The sequence below is a fragment of the Myxine glutinosa genome, chromosome 1, assembly GCF_964187855.1.
Source record: "Myxine glutinosa chromosome 1, kmMyxGlut1.1, whole genome shotgun sequence".
NCBI lineage: Eukaryota > Metazoa > Chordata > Myxini > Myxiniformes > Myxinidae > Myxine > Myxine glutinosa.
Window position 1 is genome coordinate 306,041,216 of NC_136261.1, and position 22,547 is coordinate 306,063,762.

Here is a 22,547-nt window from a genome sequence, read left to right on the forward strand (position 1 = left end):
ATAACCGATTACATAAGTACCCTGAATAACAGTAGTTCTATGACAACGTATTTTTAGTGAAGGTAATTCAATGTATTGCCCTGAAATGCACATACTTGCTGCCATTGTTCTGAAACTTACATCTTCTCTTATTCCTTCTTCGTTCTTTGCAGTTCTCAGTATTGAGCACATCAATCGGCACAATGTGACCTCTCCGCAGCTTCCACGCTACGATGGGCCTCTCTTCCGTGGGCACAAGTTCGGGGACACAGACACATCGGTCTTTGTCACAGATGCCATCTTTCAACCACCACTGAACCCTTGTACGATACAGTGCCAGGTTTAACTTTAGGATTTCTTTCAATCTCTGTAATTCATACAGTTTGCTTATTTATCTGGAGTTGCGCATGCTCATTATATCATTCGTTGGCGTATTTTGATTTATCGACAAAACTTGGTTTGACAAACCATCTCTCCATAAATGTAAAGACGATTGCAAGTTATTAAATACCATACTCCTAATCAGAACAACTGTTGTTGTTCTTTAACAGCCACTATTATCCTTGGATCAAGTCTTTCATGAACCGGCCTGGCCAGGCCTGACATTCGCCTCGTTAGGGCAGGAATTTGAAATTTGGCCATGGTGCCGGTGATACTCGTCTACTCTTTGCGAAGGACACCATCGGATCTTTTTAACGTCCACTAACCCATGCTGGCAGACAGGGACCCCCAGTTTAAGGTCCATTCCAGGGACGTCATACACAGTGATGAATCACCCTGCCTGTGAAACACCAAACTGACAGTTTCTAGCTGGATCGGGATTCGAACCCAGGCGAGACAACTGAAGGGCGAGTAGAGTATCTCTTGACCATCCTGTCAGCCCATCTATTGATTAACACCAGGTGGATTCATTCAGCATGTCATCCTTCTGAGGTCGCCAAAAATGAGTACCAGCTTACTGGGAAGAATGAGCCATTTGAGTGTCCTGCGTTGGAGTGACGACCCATCCAGGGGCATACCCACTAGCCCAGGGAACTGCTTTAGCAGCCATATGCTTCTATGATGAAAGTGTACGTGATGGGCATTTACAGTGCTTGGTGGTATCTGTCAAAATGAGTATGCCATAATGTGTCATTAACTTGATTAAACTCCCTGCCTTGATATCAAATGGTTTAAATACATAATGTGGGTGCTAAGTTAGATTAAGTTAATGGTAATAATGGTGTACAATGATGGGACAAATAGCCTCCTCCTGTCTCTAAGTTTAATTGTACATCGTTATGCATTAAAAAAATGGCATTACATTTATGATAACAAAGATAACTTGCATTATAAATCATTTATAATAATATTTCTTCGAGACATTCATGGTAGCCATGACAGTAACATTTCCTGTGCCTCAACTTTTACTAACCACAGTCTTATCAGATGGATCATGGGAAGACCAGCCCCTGGACTATGACGTAATGGCTGCTGGTGAACAAATGGGTGTGGACTCCAGCAGGAAGAAGAGGCACCATGACAGCCATCCTGCACAAGCTGTGGCAACAGTGCTTGTGTACCGTTCTCTGGGGCAACTGCTTCCACCACACTACGACTCTGACCGCAGAAACCTCAGGTATTAAAAAAGAGGTAGAGAGTGCACAATATATGAATTATGCACTGCATAGAGGGGTGGATGAGAGTTGAGTAGACAGATACAGATTTAAACCCTTGCTGATATTTTCCTACAGGCTCCCCAAGCGGCCAGTGATAAACAGTGCGGTGTTGAGCGTGTCTGCACATAGTGAAGAACCATTGACGCTGCGCCACCTTGCAACACCCATCATCATTCATTTTCGCCTGCTGCAGACCCGTAACCGCAGCAAGCCCATTTGCGTGTCCTGGAACCAGTCATTGCTGTATGAGACACAGGGAAAGGGATACACAAAAATAAACAAGGAATTTGCCTTACATGTAAAAATGCATCATTTCGCCATTCATGAAACAGCGAATTTCAATGTAATTTCTGGAGAGGCAACCAATTTGAATTTTTTAGGGCCCTGATTGGCAATAAAAAGCATTTGATCTGACACAACCAATCGGGGACATCTAATGACAAGATGTGGCTGATTCTATCGAATATATTGTCGTTGGAATTGGCAGGATAGAATAGACATATGCGCATTTAGCCTTGGTTAAAATCCCGATCCAGCTATAAACTCTCAGCCTGGAGTCCATCCGAAGGACGTTAAGACGGATGATGCAGCTACGAGCACTAGTCGATGGAGGATGGTGTCTTTATTGGGCAGTAGACAAGTTATTGTCAGCAAGCACCCTGAACAAATTACAAATTGTTGACTAACTCTCATCAATCAGCAATTGGCGAGTGAGGTGTATGCCAATGCAATTTATGCCAATATGCAATTATGCCAATATATATGCCAATATGCCAATATACAATTATGCCAATATGCAATGCAATTTCAGCAACGAAGGCTGGAAAGGGTGGAAATGCGAATGGTTCGGTGGATGTGCGGAGTGTCGTTGAGAGAGAGGAAGACAAATGATGAATTGCGAAAGATGATGGGAATAGAGCCTGTGATGGATGCTGTGAAGAGAAACAGTTTGAGATGGTTTGGTCATGTGTTGAGGAAGGATGAAAGTGACTGGTTGAGAAGAATGATTGAAATGAATGTAGAAGGAAGTAGAGGACGGGGAAGACCGAGAAAGACTTGGCTAAAGATGGTGGAAGAAGAAATGCGGGCAAGGGGGTTAACAAGGGGAGATGCAGAAAATAGGGCAAAATGGAGAAGATTGTCATGGGGACCGCAAGGCTAACCCCCGCTCTAGCAGGGAAAATGGCCTTAAAATGCATGTTGTGTGTGTGTTGTGTTTACATGATCTAAGGCTCGTAGCAGAGCTGACACACACACACACACACACACACACACACATAAACACACATATCATTAACATGGACATAGAGACAAACTAGAATGGCACTCGGTGAATGCATACCTCCGCCAGGCTGAACAGTTTGTTTTGTATCCCACTGATAGGCCGGATCTGGATTCGGACCTGAATCAAAATCTAATCGGCTTGTTCTTGTCACCTAATCAACTCGTCCACCAAGTTTAGTCATAACTCGTCCATAACCTTTTTTGATATCATGGTGTATATCTATATATCGCTTTTCGCCCAATCCCTCAATGGTGAAGAATCACTTAAAAATTAAATAATTCTCCTATCCGAATCCATATTCAGATCTTCACCAAAATCAAATCGATTTGTCCTTGTCACACACCCAACCTGCAAACACCCCTTCTAATTAGTGGATTCGGCTGTTTCAGCCACACCCATTGCTGACGTATATATATAATCAAGCACACAGCCATGCAATCTCCACAGACAAACATTGGCAGTAGAATGGACCGTACTGAAGAGCTCTGTGATTTTCAACGTGGCACCGCCATAGGATGCCACCTTTCCATCCAGTCAGTTCGTCAAATTTCTGCCCTGCTAGAGCTGCCCCTGTCAACTGTAAGTGCTGTTATTGTGAAGTGGAAACGGCGAGGAGCAACAACAGCTCAGACACGAACTGGTAGGCCACAAAAGCTCACAGAACAGGACCACTGAGTGCTGAAGCGCGTAGTGCATAAAAGTCGTCTGTCCATGGTTGCAACACTCACTACCGAGTTCCAAACTGCCTCTGGAAGCAACGTCAGCACAACAACTGTTCGTCGGGAGCTTCATGACATGGGTTGCCATGGCCAAGCAGCCGCACACAAGCCTAAGATCACCATGCGCAATGCCAGGCATCAGCTGGAGTGGTGTAAAGCTCGTCGCCATTGGACTCTGGAGCAGTGAAAACGCGTTCTCTGGAGTGATGAATGACGCTTCACCATCTGGCAATCCGACGGACGAATCTGGGTTTGGCGGATGCCAGGAGAACGCTACCTACCCGAATGCATAGTGCCACCTGTAAAGTTTGGTGGAGGAGGAATAATGGTCTTCGGCTGTTTTTCATGGTTCAGGCTAGGCCCCTTAGTTCCATTGAAGGGAAATCTTAACGTTACAACATACAATGACAATCCAGACGATTGTGTGCTTCCAACTATTTGGCAACAGTTTGGAGAAGGCCCTTTCCTTTTTCAGCATGACAATGCCCCCCGTGCACAAAGCGAGGTCCATGCAAAAATGTTTGTCGAGATCGGTGTGGAAGAACTTGACTGGCCTGCACAGAGCCCTGACCTCAACCCCATCGAACACCTATGGGATGAATTGGAATGCTGACTGCGAGCCAGGCCTAATCGCCCAACATCAGTGCCCGACCTCACTAATGCTCTTGTGGCTGAATGGAAGCAAATCCCTACAGCAATGTTCCAACATCTAGTGGAAAGCCTTCCCTGAAGAGTGGAGGCTGTTATAGCAGCAAAGGGGGGGACCAACTCCATATTAATGCCCATGATTTTGGAATGAGATGGTCGATGTTTTGGTGTCCACATACTTTTGGTCATGTGGTGTATGTTTCGGTTTTAGCCCTATCACTCAATGGTGAAGAATCACTTAAAAATTAATTAACTCTCGTATCCGAATCCACATTCAGATCTTCACAAAAATCGAATCGATTAATCCTTGTCATAAACACAACTTCTCCACCAGGCTTCGTCCAAATCCGTCCATATCTTTGTGAGATATCCTGCTATGTGTCGGTTTTGGCCCTATCTCCCAATGGTGAAGAAGCACTTCAAAAATTCTACTTGCCGGATCCGAATCCAGATCTTCACCAAAATAGAATCATTAAAATATATATATATTTTGCCAAGTAACAAACACACACACAAACACACAAACCGGAGTGATCAACAAACTTATCAAAAAAAAAAAGTTTTGCCAAGTAACAATCAGACGGGTGAAAATATAACCTCCATCCACCTTTGGTGACGGAGGTAATGATAATAAATACACGAGACATGATACAAAACTGTTAGACACTGAGCTTGAGGAAAGCGCCGTCACTTCCCGGTGCACTCTGTGTACCAGAAATGCCACAATTCCATTCTCACTGCACTTAGCTGCGTGTTTCCTCAGGAGGAATTTCCCCCTCCACATGGATGCCAACCTATAGGGTCCATGCGCTTTTAAAGTGTTTGGTATGACTCGGCCGGGGTTTGACCTGCCAACCTCCCAGACTCAGAGCCGACGTTCTGACTATTACACCATCAAGTTGAGAGACACCCAGCTTTATCCTGCGGTGGATTGAAACAGGCTGATGTTGATTCGATCGTGATAATAGTGAGAATGAGACTTGCTCGAGTAATTGGGGTAATGGATAACAAATGAATATACTGTAGAAATGTAAATAGAAAGAAGAATCTGAATGCAAGTTAAACAAGAACGAGCAGAGATTGCAAACCCTCGCAAGGACGTGTGTGGTCTTGACCTTTGGATCCTTGGGGTTTTTTTTGTCTTTTGGGTCCCCTGGGTATTTTGGGTCCTCGGGATATTTTGGGTCCTTGGGGTCTTTTGGATCCTCGGGGTCTGTTGGGTATTTTGGGGTCTTTTGGGTCCTTGGGGTCTTTTGGGTAATTTGGGACCATGGGGTCTTTTGGGTCTTCAGGGTATTTTAGGGCTCTCAGTCCTCTGGATCTTCAGGCAGGGTCTTAAAGGGTATTTTGGGTATTCAGGGTGTTTGGGATGTTTAAGGGTATTTGGATATTTGGGGTCTTTAAGAGTCTTTGGGGTCTTTCAGGGTCTTTTGGGACCTCTGGGAATTTTTGGTCCTCAGGGTCTTTTAGGGCTCTCAGTCCTCTAGGTATTTTGGGTCTTCATGCAGGGTCTTAAAGGGTCTTTGGGGTCTTTAAGGGTATTTTAGGTCTTTGTGGTATTTAAGAGTCGTTGGGGTCTTTTGGGTCTTTAATGGTCTTTCGGGTCCTCTGGGTCTTTAAGGGTCTTTTGGGTCCTCAGGGTCTTTTGGATCCTCAGGGTATTTTAGGGCTGTCAGTCCTCTAGGTCTTTTAGGTCTTCAGGTCTTAAAGGGTCTTTGCGGTCTTTAAGGGTATTTTATGTCTTTGTGGTATTTAAGAGTCTTTGGGGTCTTTAATGGTCTTTCAGGTCCTCTGGGAATTTTGGGTCTTCAGAGTCTTTTGGGTCTTTGGGGTTTTCTGAGTCTTTTTGGGGTCTTCTGGGCCTTTCAGGGTTATTGGGGTGTTTTGGGTCTTTAAAGTTCTGGGTTGGGGTTGGTTCTGGTTCTGGTTGGTTCTGGGTCTTTAAAGGTCCTCTGGGTGTTCAGGGTCTTTGGGATCTTTTGATTATTTTGGGTCTTTGGTGTCTTTTGGGTCCTGTGGGTCTTTTAGGTCTTAATGTGTTTGGGGTTCGAAAGGGTATTAAAGGATTTTAGGGCTATAAAGGGTCTTGGCGTTTGAGGGGGTCTTAGGGGGTTTGAAATGGTCCTAGAGTTATTGAGGGTCTTGGGGTCTCAAAGGATCTTAGGGTTCTAAAGGCTCTAAAGTGTTTTAAGTGTCTTTCATGGTCTTTGGGGTCCGAAGAGTTTTAGGGGTTTTATGGTCTTTGTGGGGCATCATGGTCTTGAGGGTCTTTGTGGTCTTAATGGGTCTCAGGGTTGTAAAGGTTTGGAAAGGTCTTAGGGGTTGTAAAGGGTCTTGAGGTTCTAAAGCGCCTAATGTAATTAATACACATACTTACGTTTTGTGTGGGCAAACAAACAAAGGGATCCGAAGGCAATACCCTGTCCTCAGCTGGCGAGGGTAAAAAGAGAAGATAAACAGACCAACGGAGATGTAATCTGATTGAAGAAAATTCAATATCATTTGAGATTGCTAACTGCGCACATCAATACATTTCTTACTCCCCATTCATTTAATTTGTCAGTGACAGCTATTTTCGGTTTATTGCAATTACAAATCTCTTGGTTCTTCTCATAAGATTGCCAGCTTGATTGCAGCCATCATTCATCACATTTTCAGGCCAAACAATTTCTATTAAAGGCTCGAGGGAGAAGCATAGTTTTCATTTCTATTTCTTTTTCTATTATTTCATTATTTCTGTGATGACAAACTGCCTGGTGTATTTAACCTACTTCCTTTCAATCACAATGTGAACATTATTTTCAAGGTTTTCTTTGTCATTCTTTGGACAAATTATCACAATGAACGATGTCCACGATGATAATTATAATTGGTGATGTGATTATTAATCATGTCAATAATATTATCATTTGATGCGCTTTCGTTTTTCTCTGTAACAGTCATGGCAGCTGGTCGGCCCGAGGCTGTGAGGTCCTTGAGCGAAATGGCTCCCACCTCAGCTGCCGCTGCTCACAGCTATCCACCTTCGCTGTTCTCATGGACATGTCTAATCGGGAGGTGAGGTGCAGATCTGCCAGTGATTGCTTTATCTATCGCCTGAGTCATTGACCGGATATGGTAGATGTTGCATCGTAATATAAAAAATTTTGGGGGTAAAATGCCAGAGGCATAGAAAAGGCCCCTTTATATAAGGGTATGTGCCATGTGGCAAAGTAGAGAAAAGAAGGGACTATTCCATAGCTCATAGAAAATGTCGAACAATAGAAAAGAAGGGGCATTCAAAAAATCTCGTCTTCATGGATCCTCTGGACCTTTTGATCTGGAAAAATGGTCTCCAGTCATGGGGTGCCACTTTGATTCAAACACCTGCATGAAGAAGTAAATCTCGTTTATTTGCCAGATGTAGGGTGCCCCTTTATTTGAACATTTCTCGAGCATTACTTGGTTCCTCCTGAGAACACAAGGGTAGTCCAGCATGCACATGGGATTTTTTGAATGTCCCTTCTTTTCTATTGTTCGACATTTTCTATAAGCTATGGAATGTCCTTTCTTTTCTCTACTTTGCCACATGGCATACACCCTGATATAAAGGGGCCTTTTCTATGCCCCTGGCATTTTACCCAAGAATGTCCCTTCTTTTCTATAGTTTGCCACATGGCACGTACCATATAAAGGGGCCTTTTCTATGCCCCTGGAATTTTTCACAAGATACATTTTTAATACAAACAAAATGCATTTGTTAATCGTACAAGACTTTATTCAAGACAATATAAAGGAATTGAAAAAGTAAGGGGAAAAAATATTCGACCCAGATGGATTCGAAACCACACTCCCCAGCTTGGGTGTCTGATGCTTTATCCATTAGGTCATTGAGCCAGCACATTAGAATATTTTTTAAAATATTTTAAAGGGGTATAAAGTGTGTATGTATATATATATATATATATATATATATATATATATATATATATATATATATATATATATATATGTATATGTATATATATATGTATATGTATATATATATATATATGTGTATATGTATATATATATATATATGTATATGTATATATATATATATATATATATATATATATGTATATATATATATATATATATATATATGTATATATATATATATATATATATATATATATATATATATATATATATATATATATATATGTATATACTGTATATATATATATATATATATATATATATATATATATATATATAATCGGGAAGTCCCCAAGTTCAAGTCTTCCCCTGAACTTGGGGACGACTAAGAAGAAGACCTTTGTTGGTCGAAAGCTTGTCGAGAATTAAAGATTGACCGTCCTGAAGCTACGTCCTCAACAACAACAACAACAACATGCATTTTAAAGGCCATTTTCCCTGCTAGAGCGGGGGTTAGCCTTGCGGTCCCCATGACAATCTTCTCCATTTTGCCCTATTTTCTGCATCTCTCCTTGTTAACCCCCTTGCCCGCATTTCTTCTTCCACCATCTTTAGCCAAGTCTTTCTCGGTCTTCCCCGTCTTCTACTTCCTTCTACATTCATTTCCATCACTCTTCTCAACCAGTCACTTTCATCCTTCCTCAACACATGACCAAACCATCTCAACCTGTTCCTCTTCACAGCATCAATCACAGGCTCTATTCCCATCATCTTTCGCAATTCATCATTTGTCTTCCTCTCTCTCAACGATACTCCGCACATCCGTCGAACCCTTCGCATTTCCACCCTTTCCAACCTTCGTTGCTGCTCTACGTTCATTACCCATGTCTCGCTCCCATAAATCATAACACTTCTCACACATGCAGCAGACACCTTTCCCTTCAGCTTCAACGACACTCCCCTCATCATCAGCACGCCACTCAATTCCCGAAACTTCTTCCATGCACATCTCACTCGAGCAACCGTTGCCGAGTCCGATCCACCTTCTCCATTCAGCATGTCTCCGAGGTAGCAAAATGTTTTCACACCTTCCAGCTTCACGCCGTCTCCAAGATCCAACTCAACATTTCCTCCATCTGCAGCTCCCTCTGTGCACACCTTACATTTGAATGTAGCTGCCACACTGGTTAATGACCCTCTCAGACCACTACATTTTTGATGAACCCACTCAGCGCACATTGTACACTGAATGGAGTTCACTCCGACACCCTTCCTACACACAGCACAGGGCCACTTCCCAGTTCTTTCCACCTCACCACATGCTTTACCACTTGCCATCACCTTCGTCTTTCCGATATTCACCTTCAGACCTTTTGTCTCCATACATTCCTTCCACGTGTTCATCTTTTCCTTCAGTCCATCCATACTTTCCGCAATCAACACCAGATCATCTGCATACAACAACTCCCACGGTAAACCCTCCTTTACGTTCTGAGCCAGCACCTCCATCACAGCTACAAATAGTAGTGGACTTAGTACCGACCCCTGATGCACTCCCACCTTCACCTCAAACTCACCACTGTTCCCGTCCTTTGTCCTTACAGCTGTGCGTGCTCTTTTGTACATTGCCATCACTACTCTGATCAACCATTCCTCCACTCCTAACTTCCTCAATGCCCATGTCAATACTTTGCGTGGAACCCGATCGAATGCTTTCTCCAGATCAACAAACCCAAGAAACAACTTCTTCCTCTTCTCCATGTACTTCTCCTGCAACTGCCTCACAATGAAAAGTGCGTCTGTCGTTCCTCTTCCTGGCATAAATCCAAACTGCATTTCGTCGATCTTCACTTTCTTCCTTATCCTCCTCTCCAACACCCTTTCCAATACCTTCATTCCATGCTCCAATAACTTTATCGCTCGATACGAGCCACACTCCAGAGGGTCACCTTTCCCCTTGTATAGAGGGACGAGGGTACTCAGTTCCCAAACCACTGGAATGCGGCCTTCTTTCACCACCAGATTACAGATCTCTGTCATTCTCTTCACACCCCAACTTCCTGCTGCCTTCAACATATCTCCCACAACTCCCGTCGGCCCTCCCGCTTTTCTACCCTTCATTGCTTTTATCGCTTCCTCAACTTCCTTCTCAGTTATCTTCTCTGCCGGTCCTAAAACTGGGTTACTCTCTATGTTGCCATCCCATTCATTCTCTGTATTCAACAGCATTTCCATATATCTTTTCCATCTTCCTTTAATTCCATCTGGGTCGACAACGATTTGTCCCACTTCATCCTTCAAGCAGCTCACCCCCATCACATCACACCTCTCTTTCGCTATCTGCTTTGCAATCCTGAATACTGCTTTCTGACCCTCTTCCGAATCCAAGCGTTCTCCGAACATTTTCCTACATGCCTCCTGCACCTTTGCTACCTCTTTCTTTGCAGCCTTCCTGGCTGCCTTATAACTTTCATGCTCTGCTGTTTCTGCTCCCGTACCCTTCGCCTTCTGCCACTCCTTGAACTTCTTCCTCTTCTCGTCAATCCTCTTTCCAACTTCATCATCCCACCACCATGTTTCCGAGTGCCTCGGTGGTCCTTTTGTCCATCCACATACCTCACCAACGGCTCCCAACAGACTAGCTTTCATTGACATCCAACCACTTTCAAGCTCAACCACATCATCCTCGACCCTACTCAGCCTCTCTTTTAATGCCTCCCTTACTGTCACCTCTTTCAACCTCCACACCTTCATTCTCGGTTGGTACTTCACCCGCCGAGCTCTCCTCGCACCTTTCACCCTGACGTCGCAGACAACCAAGTGGTGCTGTGAAACAGCCTCCTCCCCCGGGATCACCTTTGTGTCTCGGAGGTGCCCCCTATCTCGCCTACGCACCATCAGGTAGTCAACGGTTGTCGTCGACCCACCTGACGTGTATGTAACAAGCTTATTATCCTCTTTCTGGAACTGAGTATTACAAATCAACAAATCAGCTCCATCAGCAAACTCCAAAATCCTTTCACCTTCTCCATTTCTCACACCATATCCGTAACCCCCATGAACTCCGTCAAAACCATCCATACTCCTTCCCACATGTCCATTTAGGTCTCCTCCTACCACAACAACTTCCTCATCTTTCACGTTTTCCATCAGCTTCTCTATCGCACACCAGAACTTGTCCTTCTCTTCATCGCTCCGACCAACCTGCGGAGCGTATCCCGAGATGACGTTCACCAAGAGCTTTCCAATCATCATTTTCACCATCATCAACCTATCACTCACTCTAGTCACACTCACCACACTGTCTACAAACTCCTCAGAAACCAGGACACCAACACCATTCACGCCCTCCAGGCACCCTTGCCACACAAACTTGTATTTCTGTCCCTGCCTACCCTTCACCATTCTCACACCACTTCCCTTCCATCTCGTCTCTTGCACACAACATATGTCCACTCTTCTTCTGACCAATACTTCCACCACTTCTCCTGATCTCCCTGTCATTGTCCCTACATTCCATGTCCCAAACCTCAGAAACCGATCTCCACTTCGGGCTGTACCCTGCCCACATGTAGTTGTAATTGTCATGGTTCTCTTTTTGAGGCAATGTTTTTTGTTTTTTTTTATGGCCGGATGCCCTTCCTGACGCCAACCCTCTTAGTCGCCTCCTACGACACGCAGGGATACGGTCTCGTCTTATTTAATCTCCCGATTATTTATTTAATACAAATGAGACACCCTGCTCGTACTGTGGAGTTTCTACTATTTCTCACAGTTATATATATATATATATATATATGCAACTTTAAGATGAGGGACTGAAAATTTGTTTGTCGGCTTCTACTGGTATAATGTACTGTATATACACATACAGTCACGTGAAAAAGTAAGTACACCCCATGTAAAGTTTTGACTTTTTCAACATATTTCAACATACAGCTATTTGATCTTCATTTCAACAATATTGATAGATAAAGGTGATATAATACAACAAACTACCAGAAGTACCCGGCATTGCCGGGCGGGGGAGGGGAGGGGGAGGGGAGGGGAACAGGGGGAGAGCGAGCCCCTTGGTAAAGCGAGCGATTTTTTTTTTCATAGCGTCATAGCGTCATAGCGATTTTTTTTTTCATAGCGTCATAGCGTTCATAGCGTCATAGTGTTCATAGCGTTCATAGCGTCATAGCGTCATAGCGATTTTTTTTTTCATAGCGTCATAGCGATTTTTTTTTTCATAGCGTCATAGCGTTCATATCGTTCATAGCGTTCATAGCGTTTCATAGCGTCATAGCGATTTTTTTTTTCATAGCGTCATAGCGTCATATCGTTCATAGCGTTTCATAGCGTCATAGCGTTCATAGCGTCATAGCGATTTTTTTTTTTCATAGCGTCATAACGTCATAGCGTTCATAGCGTCATAGCGTCATCACGTGATCGCTCTGAGTGAATCAGCGCCCACCTGCTCTGATTCCGTTGATTCCGTGCGCTGAAATGCGCTGAGGTAAATATGAATAAAAAATATGGATCGTCAAATATTTTGAGTTCGGCCATGTTCGTCCCAGGCTCAATGGGCATGTCTATGCCAAATATCAAGCAGGTAAGCCTCTCCGTTTAGGAGTCTATCGGTAACATTACACACACACACACACACACACACACACACACACACAAACTGTGTTATATATATATAGATATCATGAAACATTTACATTTTGTAATCCATTGTATAATTTAAATAAACATAAATGCAAATTTCGCATGTGGAAAAAGTAAGTACACCCCTTCATTTATCACTACTTCAAATACCTAAAAATTAGAATCAGATGCACCAGCTCAGGTGCAAATGATTAGAACATCGTCAGAGAGGATCTTGGAGGAACCTGTCTTATTTAAACCTCAGACATTTAGTTTGGTTTGCTCTTTGTTGTTGAAGTGTGCAGCATCACCATGCCTGGATCAAAAGAGCTCTCTGAGGCCTTCAGAAAGAAGGTTATAGATGCCTACGAGTCTGGGAAGGGATTTAAAAAGATCTCCAAACAATTTGAAATCAATCATTTGACTGTCCGGAAGATCATCTACAAGTGGAGAAGATTCCAAACAACTGCCAACTTGTTTGATTGTTTGCCAATTGATTCTGTTTGTTTGCCAACTTTTTGTTTGCCAAAGTTTGTTTGCCAAAGTTTGCCAACTGCCAATTGATTCCAAACAACTGCCAAACAACTGCCAACTTGTTTGATTTTTAGGGTGGCATAGTTCCGAACCCGAAGGATCGGTACCCGACACAATTTCGGTCTTTGAGGCCGGCCGATAGGCAAAGTGTGACCAGAAGGGACGAGGTTCTCCTGACCACGTGGCCCTCGACTTGGTGGGGTTTGTCCGCACAATGTGGGCGCTTTCAGGATGAACTTTGGCCGGGGAGCGTTTGGGCGCCCCGGTCTGATACTGCCGCCCACGCGCAGAACAACTTGTGAGTGCACGTGGGTCCCGGCGGTCCCACTGGCCTAGGCCAGGCCGCCCCAGCAAGTTCAGCCCAATAGCAGACCGCAAGCTGCTGAAAGAAGTCTCTAAGAACCCCAGAATGTCATCACGGGGTGACCTACAGGTAGCTCTTGCCACTGTTGATGTCAAAGTGCACGAGTCTCCCATTAGAAGAAAAAAAAACACCCTTTGAGGCCATTTCCCCCCGCAAAGCGGGGGTTGGCCTTTTTCGGGCACCGTGGTTGTTGTTGTTTTTGTTGGTCCCCTTTTTGAAGCAATGTTTTATGGCCGGATGCCCTTCCTGCCGCCAACCCTTTTTGTCGCCTTTTACGACAAACAGGGAATTACCAGTGGACTGGTACTCAATTAGCCGACCTCGGAAGGATGACAGGCTGAGTCAACCCCCCTGGCGTTAATTCAACGATCGACCGGGATTCGAACCCAGGATCCTAGGATCCTAAGCTGGCACCCTAGCCGCTAGCCCAACACCAGGCTCCCACATTAGAAATGAGGCTGCACAAATTTGATCTACATGGGAGGTGTGCCAAGACTTGGCTAAAGATGGTCGAAGAAGAATTGCGGGCAAGGAGGTTAACAAGGGGAGATGCAGAAAATAGGGCAAAATGGAGAAGATTGTCATGGGGACCGCAAGGCTAACCCCCGCTCTTGCAGGGAAAATGGCCTTAAAATGCCTGTTGTTTGTTGTTGTATGGGAGGTGTGCCAGGAGGAAACCTTTGCTGTCCAGAAAGAACATCAGGGCAAGACTAAAGTTTGCCAATGAACACCTAGGCAAAGACCAGCACTTCTGGAACAATGTGCTCTGGACAGATGAGTCATAAGATAGAGCTATTTGGCCACAGTACCAGAAGACATGTTTGGGGAAAACCAAAGACAGCATTTGACCACAAGAACCTGATACCAATTGTAAAGCATGGTGGTGGAAATATTTTGGTTTGGGGCAGCTTTGCTGCATCAGGGCCTGGGCAGCTCACCATCATAGAATCCACTATGAATTCTTCATTGTACCAGAGGGTGCTTGAGGATAATGTGAGGCCATCTGTCGGAAAGTTGAAGCTCAACCGAAGGTGGACCTTGCAACATGACAATGACCCTAAACATACCAGTAAATCCACCAAGGAATGGCTGAAAAGAAAGAAATGGAGGGTTCTGGAATGGCCAAGTCAAAGTCCGGATCTAAATCCCATCGAGATGTTGTGGGGGGATTTGAAACGAGCTGTGCATGCAAGAAACCCCTCAAACATCGCACAGCTGAAATAATTCTGCATGGAGTGGGCAAAAATTTCTCCCAGTCGATGTCAGAGACTGGTAGACAGTTATAAGAAATGCCTACTTGAGGTTGTTTCTGCCAAAGGGAGAAATACCACCTATTAGAGCCAAGGGTGTACTTACTTTTTCCACATGCGAAATTTGCATTTATGTTCATTTAAATTATACAATGGACTACAAAATGTAAATGTTTCATGATATTTGTTATATTATATCACCTTTATCTATCAATATTGTTGAAATGAAGATCAAGTAGCTGTATGTTGAAATATGTTGAAAAAGTCAAAACATTACATGGGGTGTACTTACTTTTTCACGTGACTATATATATGTATTATACCAGTAGAAGCCGACAAACAAATTTTCAGTCCCCGTCTTAAAGTTGCATACAGCGAAACGATCCCATATAAAGGGAGGGGCGCTTTGTGCATCCCTTTGATTGCTCAAGACGACATAAAATACTTCAAAAAGTAAGAACAAAAAAATGATTCAACCCAGATGGGCACTCAAACTTGCACTCCCCAGCTTGGGAGTCTGATGCCTTATCCATAAGGCCATTAATCCAGCACATTCGATTTTGGTCATAACATTTTGAAGAGTTATAAAGTATGTGTCATTTATTGCATTTATTGCAAGCCTGAGCCCATGGTCTACCCCCGCTAATTCACCCCAGATACACTTTTTTGAAATTCCAACTTCTTTCCTGGAAGTCCTTGCAGTGTCCATATGTTTTATACCTCTCCCACCTCCCCCCAAGCCCTCTCCCTCCCACAGTTCTCTCGATGTCCCTGCTCTCAAATGTTGTTTGTCTCCTTCCCCCTCTCTCCCCATCTTGTCTGCCGCTCACCCCATCTTGTCTGCCGCTCCCCTTATTTTGTGTTTTATGTGTCGGTTTGATTTTTGTGTGATTAATGTTAGCTCTTTCACGAGCCTCGATCTTCTATACAAAAAAAAAAAAAAAGTGTATATTTTTATATATTTATTTATGTATGTATATATATATATTTATATATATTTCATTTTAAAGCAAAAACTATAGCACTTAGGTGGAATTTGTTTTGAAAGCCATTAACTAGACCTATTGGCCGATCTATGTTCCAAGTTTCAGCGAGTTTCAATGTATAGTCGTTGAGATATGAGCTCCAACACATTTTGGGCAGACGGAAGGAAGGATGGACGGACGGACACACACCAACCAACGTTATTTTGAGGGTTTTCTAAATAAAACTCAAGAAAGTGGAAACAGACGTTGTTGAAATTTGGAACATATTACTTCGATGTAAAAAGCATTTACTTCTGAAATTTGCAGCCGATTTCGTCCAGTAGAAGCCGAGAAACGTATTTTCAGTCCCCATGTTAAAGCTGCAAACAGAGAAACGATCCCTTATATAAAGGGAGGGGGGCTCCCTTTGATAATGATCCAAAGTTCATTTTTTTATTACTTAATGACTTCCTCCAGTTTTGTTGAATACTTGAGTCAAAGTGTTGGCTTAACCGTTGAGGTTCTCATGGTCTTGAGTTTGAGTCCCTGGTACGTGTTTGTGTGTGTGTGTGTGTATGTGTGTGTGTGTGTGTGTGTGTGTGTGTGTGTGTGTGTGTGTGTGTGTGTGTGTGTGTGTGTGTGTGTGTGTGTGTGTGTGTGTGTCAGCTCTATTGCAAGCCTGAACCCATGTAGTTTTTTTTTAAGTATGGTAAAAATCCCATCACTGGTTTACAAGTTAGCTCAGTAACAGAATTTTTACTTAACGGGATCTCTGACCTTTGACCTCTTGACACCATAATCTAATTAGTTCAACTTTTCATCATTATACATACTTGTACCAAGTGTGACTTCGTTCCTTCAGCCATTCTTAGGTTATCATGGTAACAAAGACCTATTACGGACTCTGACCTTTGACCTCTTGACCCCAAAATGAAATCAGTTCATATTTGCATCATTATACATTATACATTCCCGGTGTGTACCCCGGTTTAGAATAGGTACACCGTATCCCTGCGCATCGTAAGAGGTGACCAAGGGTTGGCGCCAGGAAGGGCATCCGGCCATAAAAACATTGCCTCAAACAGGGAACCATGATTGTCATGGGACCCGCAAGGCTAACCCCCGATCTAGCGGGGAAAATGGCCTTAAAACGATCATTCATTCATTCATTCATACATACTTGTACTAACTTTGGTCAAAATCCCATCACTGGTTCACAAGTTACAAGGATTTTCACCCAACATGACCTCTGACCTTTGACTGCATGATCCCAAAATGAAATCAGTTCATCAATTGTAAAGGGAGAAAGGGAAGGAAATTGTTAAGAGGAAAGGGGGGAGGTTTTGGCAGTCGGTGTAAGATTGGCAGGATAATTTAGAGGTATGTACACTCGCCTTTATGCTGTCTAGCCTGGGTTTTAATCTTGATCCGGCGGTACATTATCATCCCGGTGTTTTCCATGTTGGACGAGGCATCGTGTGTTTGTCATCCCTCGGCTGGACGTTAAACTAGGTGTCCCTCCTGTTCGCACTGGTTGTTGGTGTATGTGAAAGAACCTACTGTATCATTCACAAATAGTAGGCTAATTATCACGGGCAACATGAACAAATTCCGTCACCTTCAGTCAAAAGTCAGACCAAAGCCAGCCTTTTTGGGAAAGACTCAGGCCAAAAACCTTTCCATCCAATTTCACAGGAAGGTAGGAATAATTGACGCCACTAAATGCAGTAATATTCATTGGTGGTTGTAGTTGTGGTGCATCTAGCATGTCGGAAGTTTTATGTGCTCCACGCGTAGCTTGCTCTTTGTGTATTACTTTGTCCGCTATTGGCCGTGTGCAAACTCTGGCATGAATGTGTGTCTCCCCAGCTTGAAAATGAGGTGACGCTAATGATTGTAATGTACGCCACCCTTGGAACATCTCTGGTCTTCCTTGTCGCAACGTTCCTGATAACTTCTGCCCTAAGATCACTTCGCTCCAATCGCAGTTCCATTCACAAGAACCTTCTCCTCGCCACCTTCCTTACAGAGCTCGTTTTCCTGCTTGGGATTCACCAAACGGACAACCAGGTTTGGGAAAAACTTTTCCCTGTAACTCATTCAGTGATCTCAGCACTTTCTGGTGTATCTAATGATTCCTGCTTTGATAATGGTTTGTCTGTGCGTTTGTGTTTTCACTGCATTTTCAGTTTGCCTGCACTGTAATTGCCATATTGCTGCACTACTTCTTCATGTGCTGCTTCACATGGCTGCTTGTCGAAGGGCTACATATATACAGGATGCTCGCTGAGTTACGAAACATCAACCACGGCCACATGCGATTCTACTACGCCATCGGCTGGGGCTTTCCTGCCATCATTACCGGTCAGGCCTTTTGTTGTCCACACACATGCTGTTGCTCTTTCGTGCTCGGCCACTATTTCATTCTTCTTCCTGCAGGAGCTTGTAAACAATTCACATGTAGGATAAGGACATCGGTGGATATCATAAGGTGGATAAGGTGGATTAGGACATCGGTGGATATCATAAGGTGGATAAGGTGGGTCAGGACGTCGGTGGATATCATCAGGTGGATAAGGACATCGGTGGATATCATCAGGTGGATAAGGACATCGGTGGATATCATAAGGTGGATAAGGACATCGGTGGATATCATAAGGTGGATAAGGACATCGGTGGATATCATAAGGTGGATAAGGTGGATCAGGACATCGGTGGATATCATCAGGTGGATAAGGACATCGGTGGATATCATCAGGTGGATAAGAACATCGGTGAATATCATAAGGTGGATAAGGACATCGGTGGATATCATAAGGTGGATAAAGACATCGGTGGATATCATAAGGTGGATAAGGACATCGGTGGATATCATAAGGTGGATAAGGACATCGGTGGATATCATAAGGTGGATAAGGACATCGGTGGATATCATAAGGTGGATAAGGACATCGGTGGATATCATAAGGTGGATAAGGACATCGGTGGATATCATAAGGTGGATAAGGACATCGGTGGATATCATAAGGTGGATAAGGTGGATAAGGACATCGGTGGATATCATAAGGTGGATAAGGACATCGGTGGATATCATCAGGTGGATAAGGTGGATAAGGACATCGGTGGATATCATAAGGTGGATAAGGACATCGGTGGATATCATAATGTGGATAAGGACATCGGTGGATATCATAAGGTGGATAAGGACATCGGTGGATATCATAAGGTGGATAAGGACATCGGTGGATATCATAAGGTGTATAAGGACATCGGTGGATATTATAAGGTGGATAAGGACATCGGTGGATATCATAAGGTGGATAAGGACATCGGTGGATATCATAAGGTGGATAAGGTGGATAAGGTGGATAAAGACATCGGTGGATAAATGGACAAATTAATGTGCGATACAGGATTCTAAAATTAAGGTACCACCAACTAGTAGCATTAGATCTGGTCTTCATCTGCGGCACAGATGCAGCTATACTAATTGGTGTGCCTTTATGTTTTTGAAGATGGATTTTTCAAACGGCAACAATTTTTTTCTCCTTGTATGGCATTTGAACCTGGATTCCAACATTGAGAGCAATCATTTCAGATGGAAACAGTAAACAGACCAACCCAAAGTGTTTCAGTCAATATTTCCACTCACTTTTCATTCCTCATTCATTCACTTGATGGAGATTAAGTCAGCCTTGTCATTGTGTTGGCTGGCCAGATCCGGATCAGACTCTATGTCTGAACCTATGTTCATTGATTGAATCACTTTCAGGCTCATTTATATAATTATTTCCCTCCTCCAGATTAATCTTCCTACGTCCTTTTCTTTATGCTTCTTTAAGCTATGTCTATGTCTCTTATTGCTTTTGATACCAAGACCAGATAAGTACTCTGACCATTACACCACCAGGAATCAGTGGCATAATGATTGGAATGGCTGCTCTGAATCTGTGAGGTCGGTGGTTTGAACCCTGGCTGAGTCATACCAAAGACTTAAAAAATGGTATGTGCTGCTTCATAAAAATGGCACATGCTGCTTCATTGCTTGATGCTCAGCAGCACGAAATAGCCATAGGTTGGCAACCATGCCACAGGGTTGATGGGCCTAATGTCCTCCTCCTGTGTTGAATTTCCTTCTAGGGGAACTCGTATTATCTGTGAGATTTATCACGAAATAACGTGCTTTCGCTCCATCTCTAGAAACAATTATTCCTTGCTTTTGTCTATGTTTTGCTCTTTATTCAATCAGATTTTGTGGTGTTATACACCTGCCAGTTCATCTTCTCACCTAAGGGACTTGGTCATGACTGATATAGTTATTAACATTGAAACATACCTCAGTTGTTTTTTTAATGGATGGATTCATCCAATACCCACCACATGGGGTTGGAGACTGCTGGAGAAGCTTCCAAGACAAGGAAAGGCACTGGCTGATTCGTCATGGCCTACGTTGTGGTCGTAGTTGGGGCAGGAATTTGGAATTTGGCCATTGTGCAGACGGCAACTCTTTGTGAAAGATCTTTAATGTCCACCAGCAACAAATGCTACTGTACATGTCTCCAGCATAACAATTTAACATCCCATACAACGGATGATATGCTGCCTGTGGCAGTTTATAGTTGGGTCAAGAATCGACCCCATACTAGACAGCTCAAAGTGTTGGCGTGTCCACAATGTAGTGAAGACCTCAGGGCGACAGATGACCAAACGAGCTTCAACTCCGAGGCATATACCCAACTATGGCGGTACCTTGTGCATGTGCGGGGGTAGTGGAGGGCAGCGAGGGCTTACCTGTACGGACGGACGTGGCACGGGGGTTTTCCAATCCCCACAACAAATAAACGTACAAGACAGGCACGGCACAGAAATGCAATAAATAATGAATTTAATGAAAACAAACGCAATACAATAAAAAGGTGACACTAAATTCCTAAACTGAGGGACCCTCCATATGGACTCGTATACAACACAAGGGAAAAACATGACAATAAATGCGTAGTGTACTGTGGTGCGTTGGCTGATACTCCGCCTGGCGTCCTTTACCGACCAGGGCCGTCACAGGTCTCGCGTCCATGCATGGGAAAACACGCGTTGGCACAAAGTCACGTTCATCGCTCGCTGCCGACATGAAGCGAACAGGCCAGAGCTCCTCCCTCATCCTTCTCACTCGGCGGCACCGAGCTCCGACCGTCCGGAACTTCCCAGGCGCACACGACACGAAGTGCAGCTGTGACGAAGCCAGTACCAAGGAGAGTGTATAAACTGTGACCGTTCGCGATGAAGGCCAGACCAAGAGAGACAGGGAATGTGTCCGCTCGCAATGACGCCCAGCGTAAGAGAGACAAGGCAACTTGAACCGCCTTCCACGAACGCCAGAACAGAGCGAGAGAGGGAAGTGCTTCCGCTCACAATGAAACCCCATGTTTCCGTGCGTGCATGTGTTTTTCTCACAAACACCTGACGGGCAGAAAAGCAGTAAAACTACTTCTATCCATCTACAATCTATCCAACAAACTCAACATCATGAAAATCTGAGGAAGATTTGCGTCCCTGCACAAATCTAGAGAAGACACTAGACGACTAGAGAGAGAAAATGGCGGGACATGTCCTTTTTTACTCCTTTGTCTCGAATGTTCTCTCCGATATCACACTCACTCCAATCACCTAGCGCCACCTACACACCCCAACCAATCGTTCTTCGGGGCGTGGCCTCACAGCCGCACTTGCCGCCCATCGAGAAGATTCAAGCTGGGTGGTGTCAGTGGTAGTGTCCGGGTCTGGCCAGCGATCGCTTTATTTAATTTAGGCGCTGATCACATGGCTTGTGGTTTAAGTGCCATAAGAACGATGGGAAAAATAATACAGAGCGACTACACACAGGAATTTACCCTTATACCATAACTAATTGGCATAGCTCCACCCCTCGCGGGGAGATGTATAACGCTTACACGGACATCCGGGCCTGACTTAATTACAGTAAGGTTTCTTCTTCGTGACATTCGGAGCACACTGCCCTATACAATCCTATCTGGACTAAGGTATTTCATTAGCTACCCCCATAAACGTAACAGTATATTACCTCTAACCTACCCTGCTAACCCTTCCTGATTTTTATGTTCAACAGGGTGTAAATGAAAACGATTCCATTAATGACTAAAGTGTTCATCGAACACAATACCCAATGCAGTATACAATTGAAGTATACAGTACTTCAATTTTAATAAAATAATGATTTTTTAAATTGTTTTTAAAATCCGGAGGTTTTGCATACACCACCCTTATACACTGTAATAAGACAGACGAGTCACAGTTTAGGAGATGGAGGCTTTATTAATCGCCATAGAATGCAGTGTCAATAGGCATTGCACAGAGCCATATTGGAGGCCTCTTCTTCACCCTGATACTGTCCCTCTCACATTCCATGCTCTCTCATGCTATTTATCAATATAGCCTGGTTATTGTCCCCTGTCGCTGGTAATTGAGTACCAGTTCACTGGTAATTCCCTGTTTGTCGTTGAAGGCGGCAAAAAGGGTTGGCGTCAGGAAGGGCATCCGGCCGTAAAACATTGCTTCAAAAAGGGGACCAAAAAACAACAACTACCACGGTCCC

General features: G+C 43.8%; 1 protein-coding gene across 12 annotated transcripts in view; it reads left to right on the forward strand.

Annotated features, from left to right (window-relative positions):
• Window positions 1–22,547, forward strand: part of LOC137439601 (cadherin EGF LAG seven-pass G-type receptor 2) — a 460,955-nt gene that overhangs the window by 411,159 nt on the left and 27,249 nt on the right. For 11 of the 12 annotated variants that reach the window (XR_010986965.2, XM_068135567.2, XM_068135551.2 and 8 more), the window contains exons 20-25: window positions 153–302; window positions 1,399–1,597; window positions 1,713–1,880; window positions 7,229–7,346; window positions 17,807–18,007; window positions 18,127–18,301. Coding sequence is in view for 11 of the 12 variants with exons in the window: in XM_068135567.2 (XP_067991668.2) it covers window positions 153–302; window positions 1,399–1,597; window positions 1,713–1,880; window positions 7,229–7,346; window positions 17,807–18,007; window positions 18,127–18,301 (1,011 nt within the window). In the remaining variant the exon portion in view is untranslated. The remainder of the gene's footprint in view (window positions 1–152; window positions 303–1,398; window positions 1,598–1,712; window positions 1,881–7,228; window positions 7,347–17,806; window positions 18,008–18,126; window positions 18,302–22,547) is intronic. The other variant, XM_068135533.2, reaches the window with a different exon arrangement.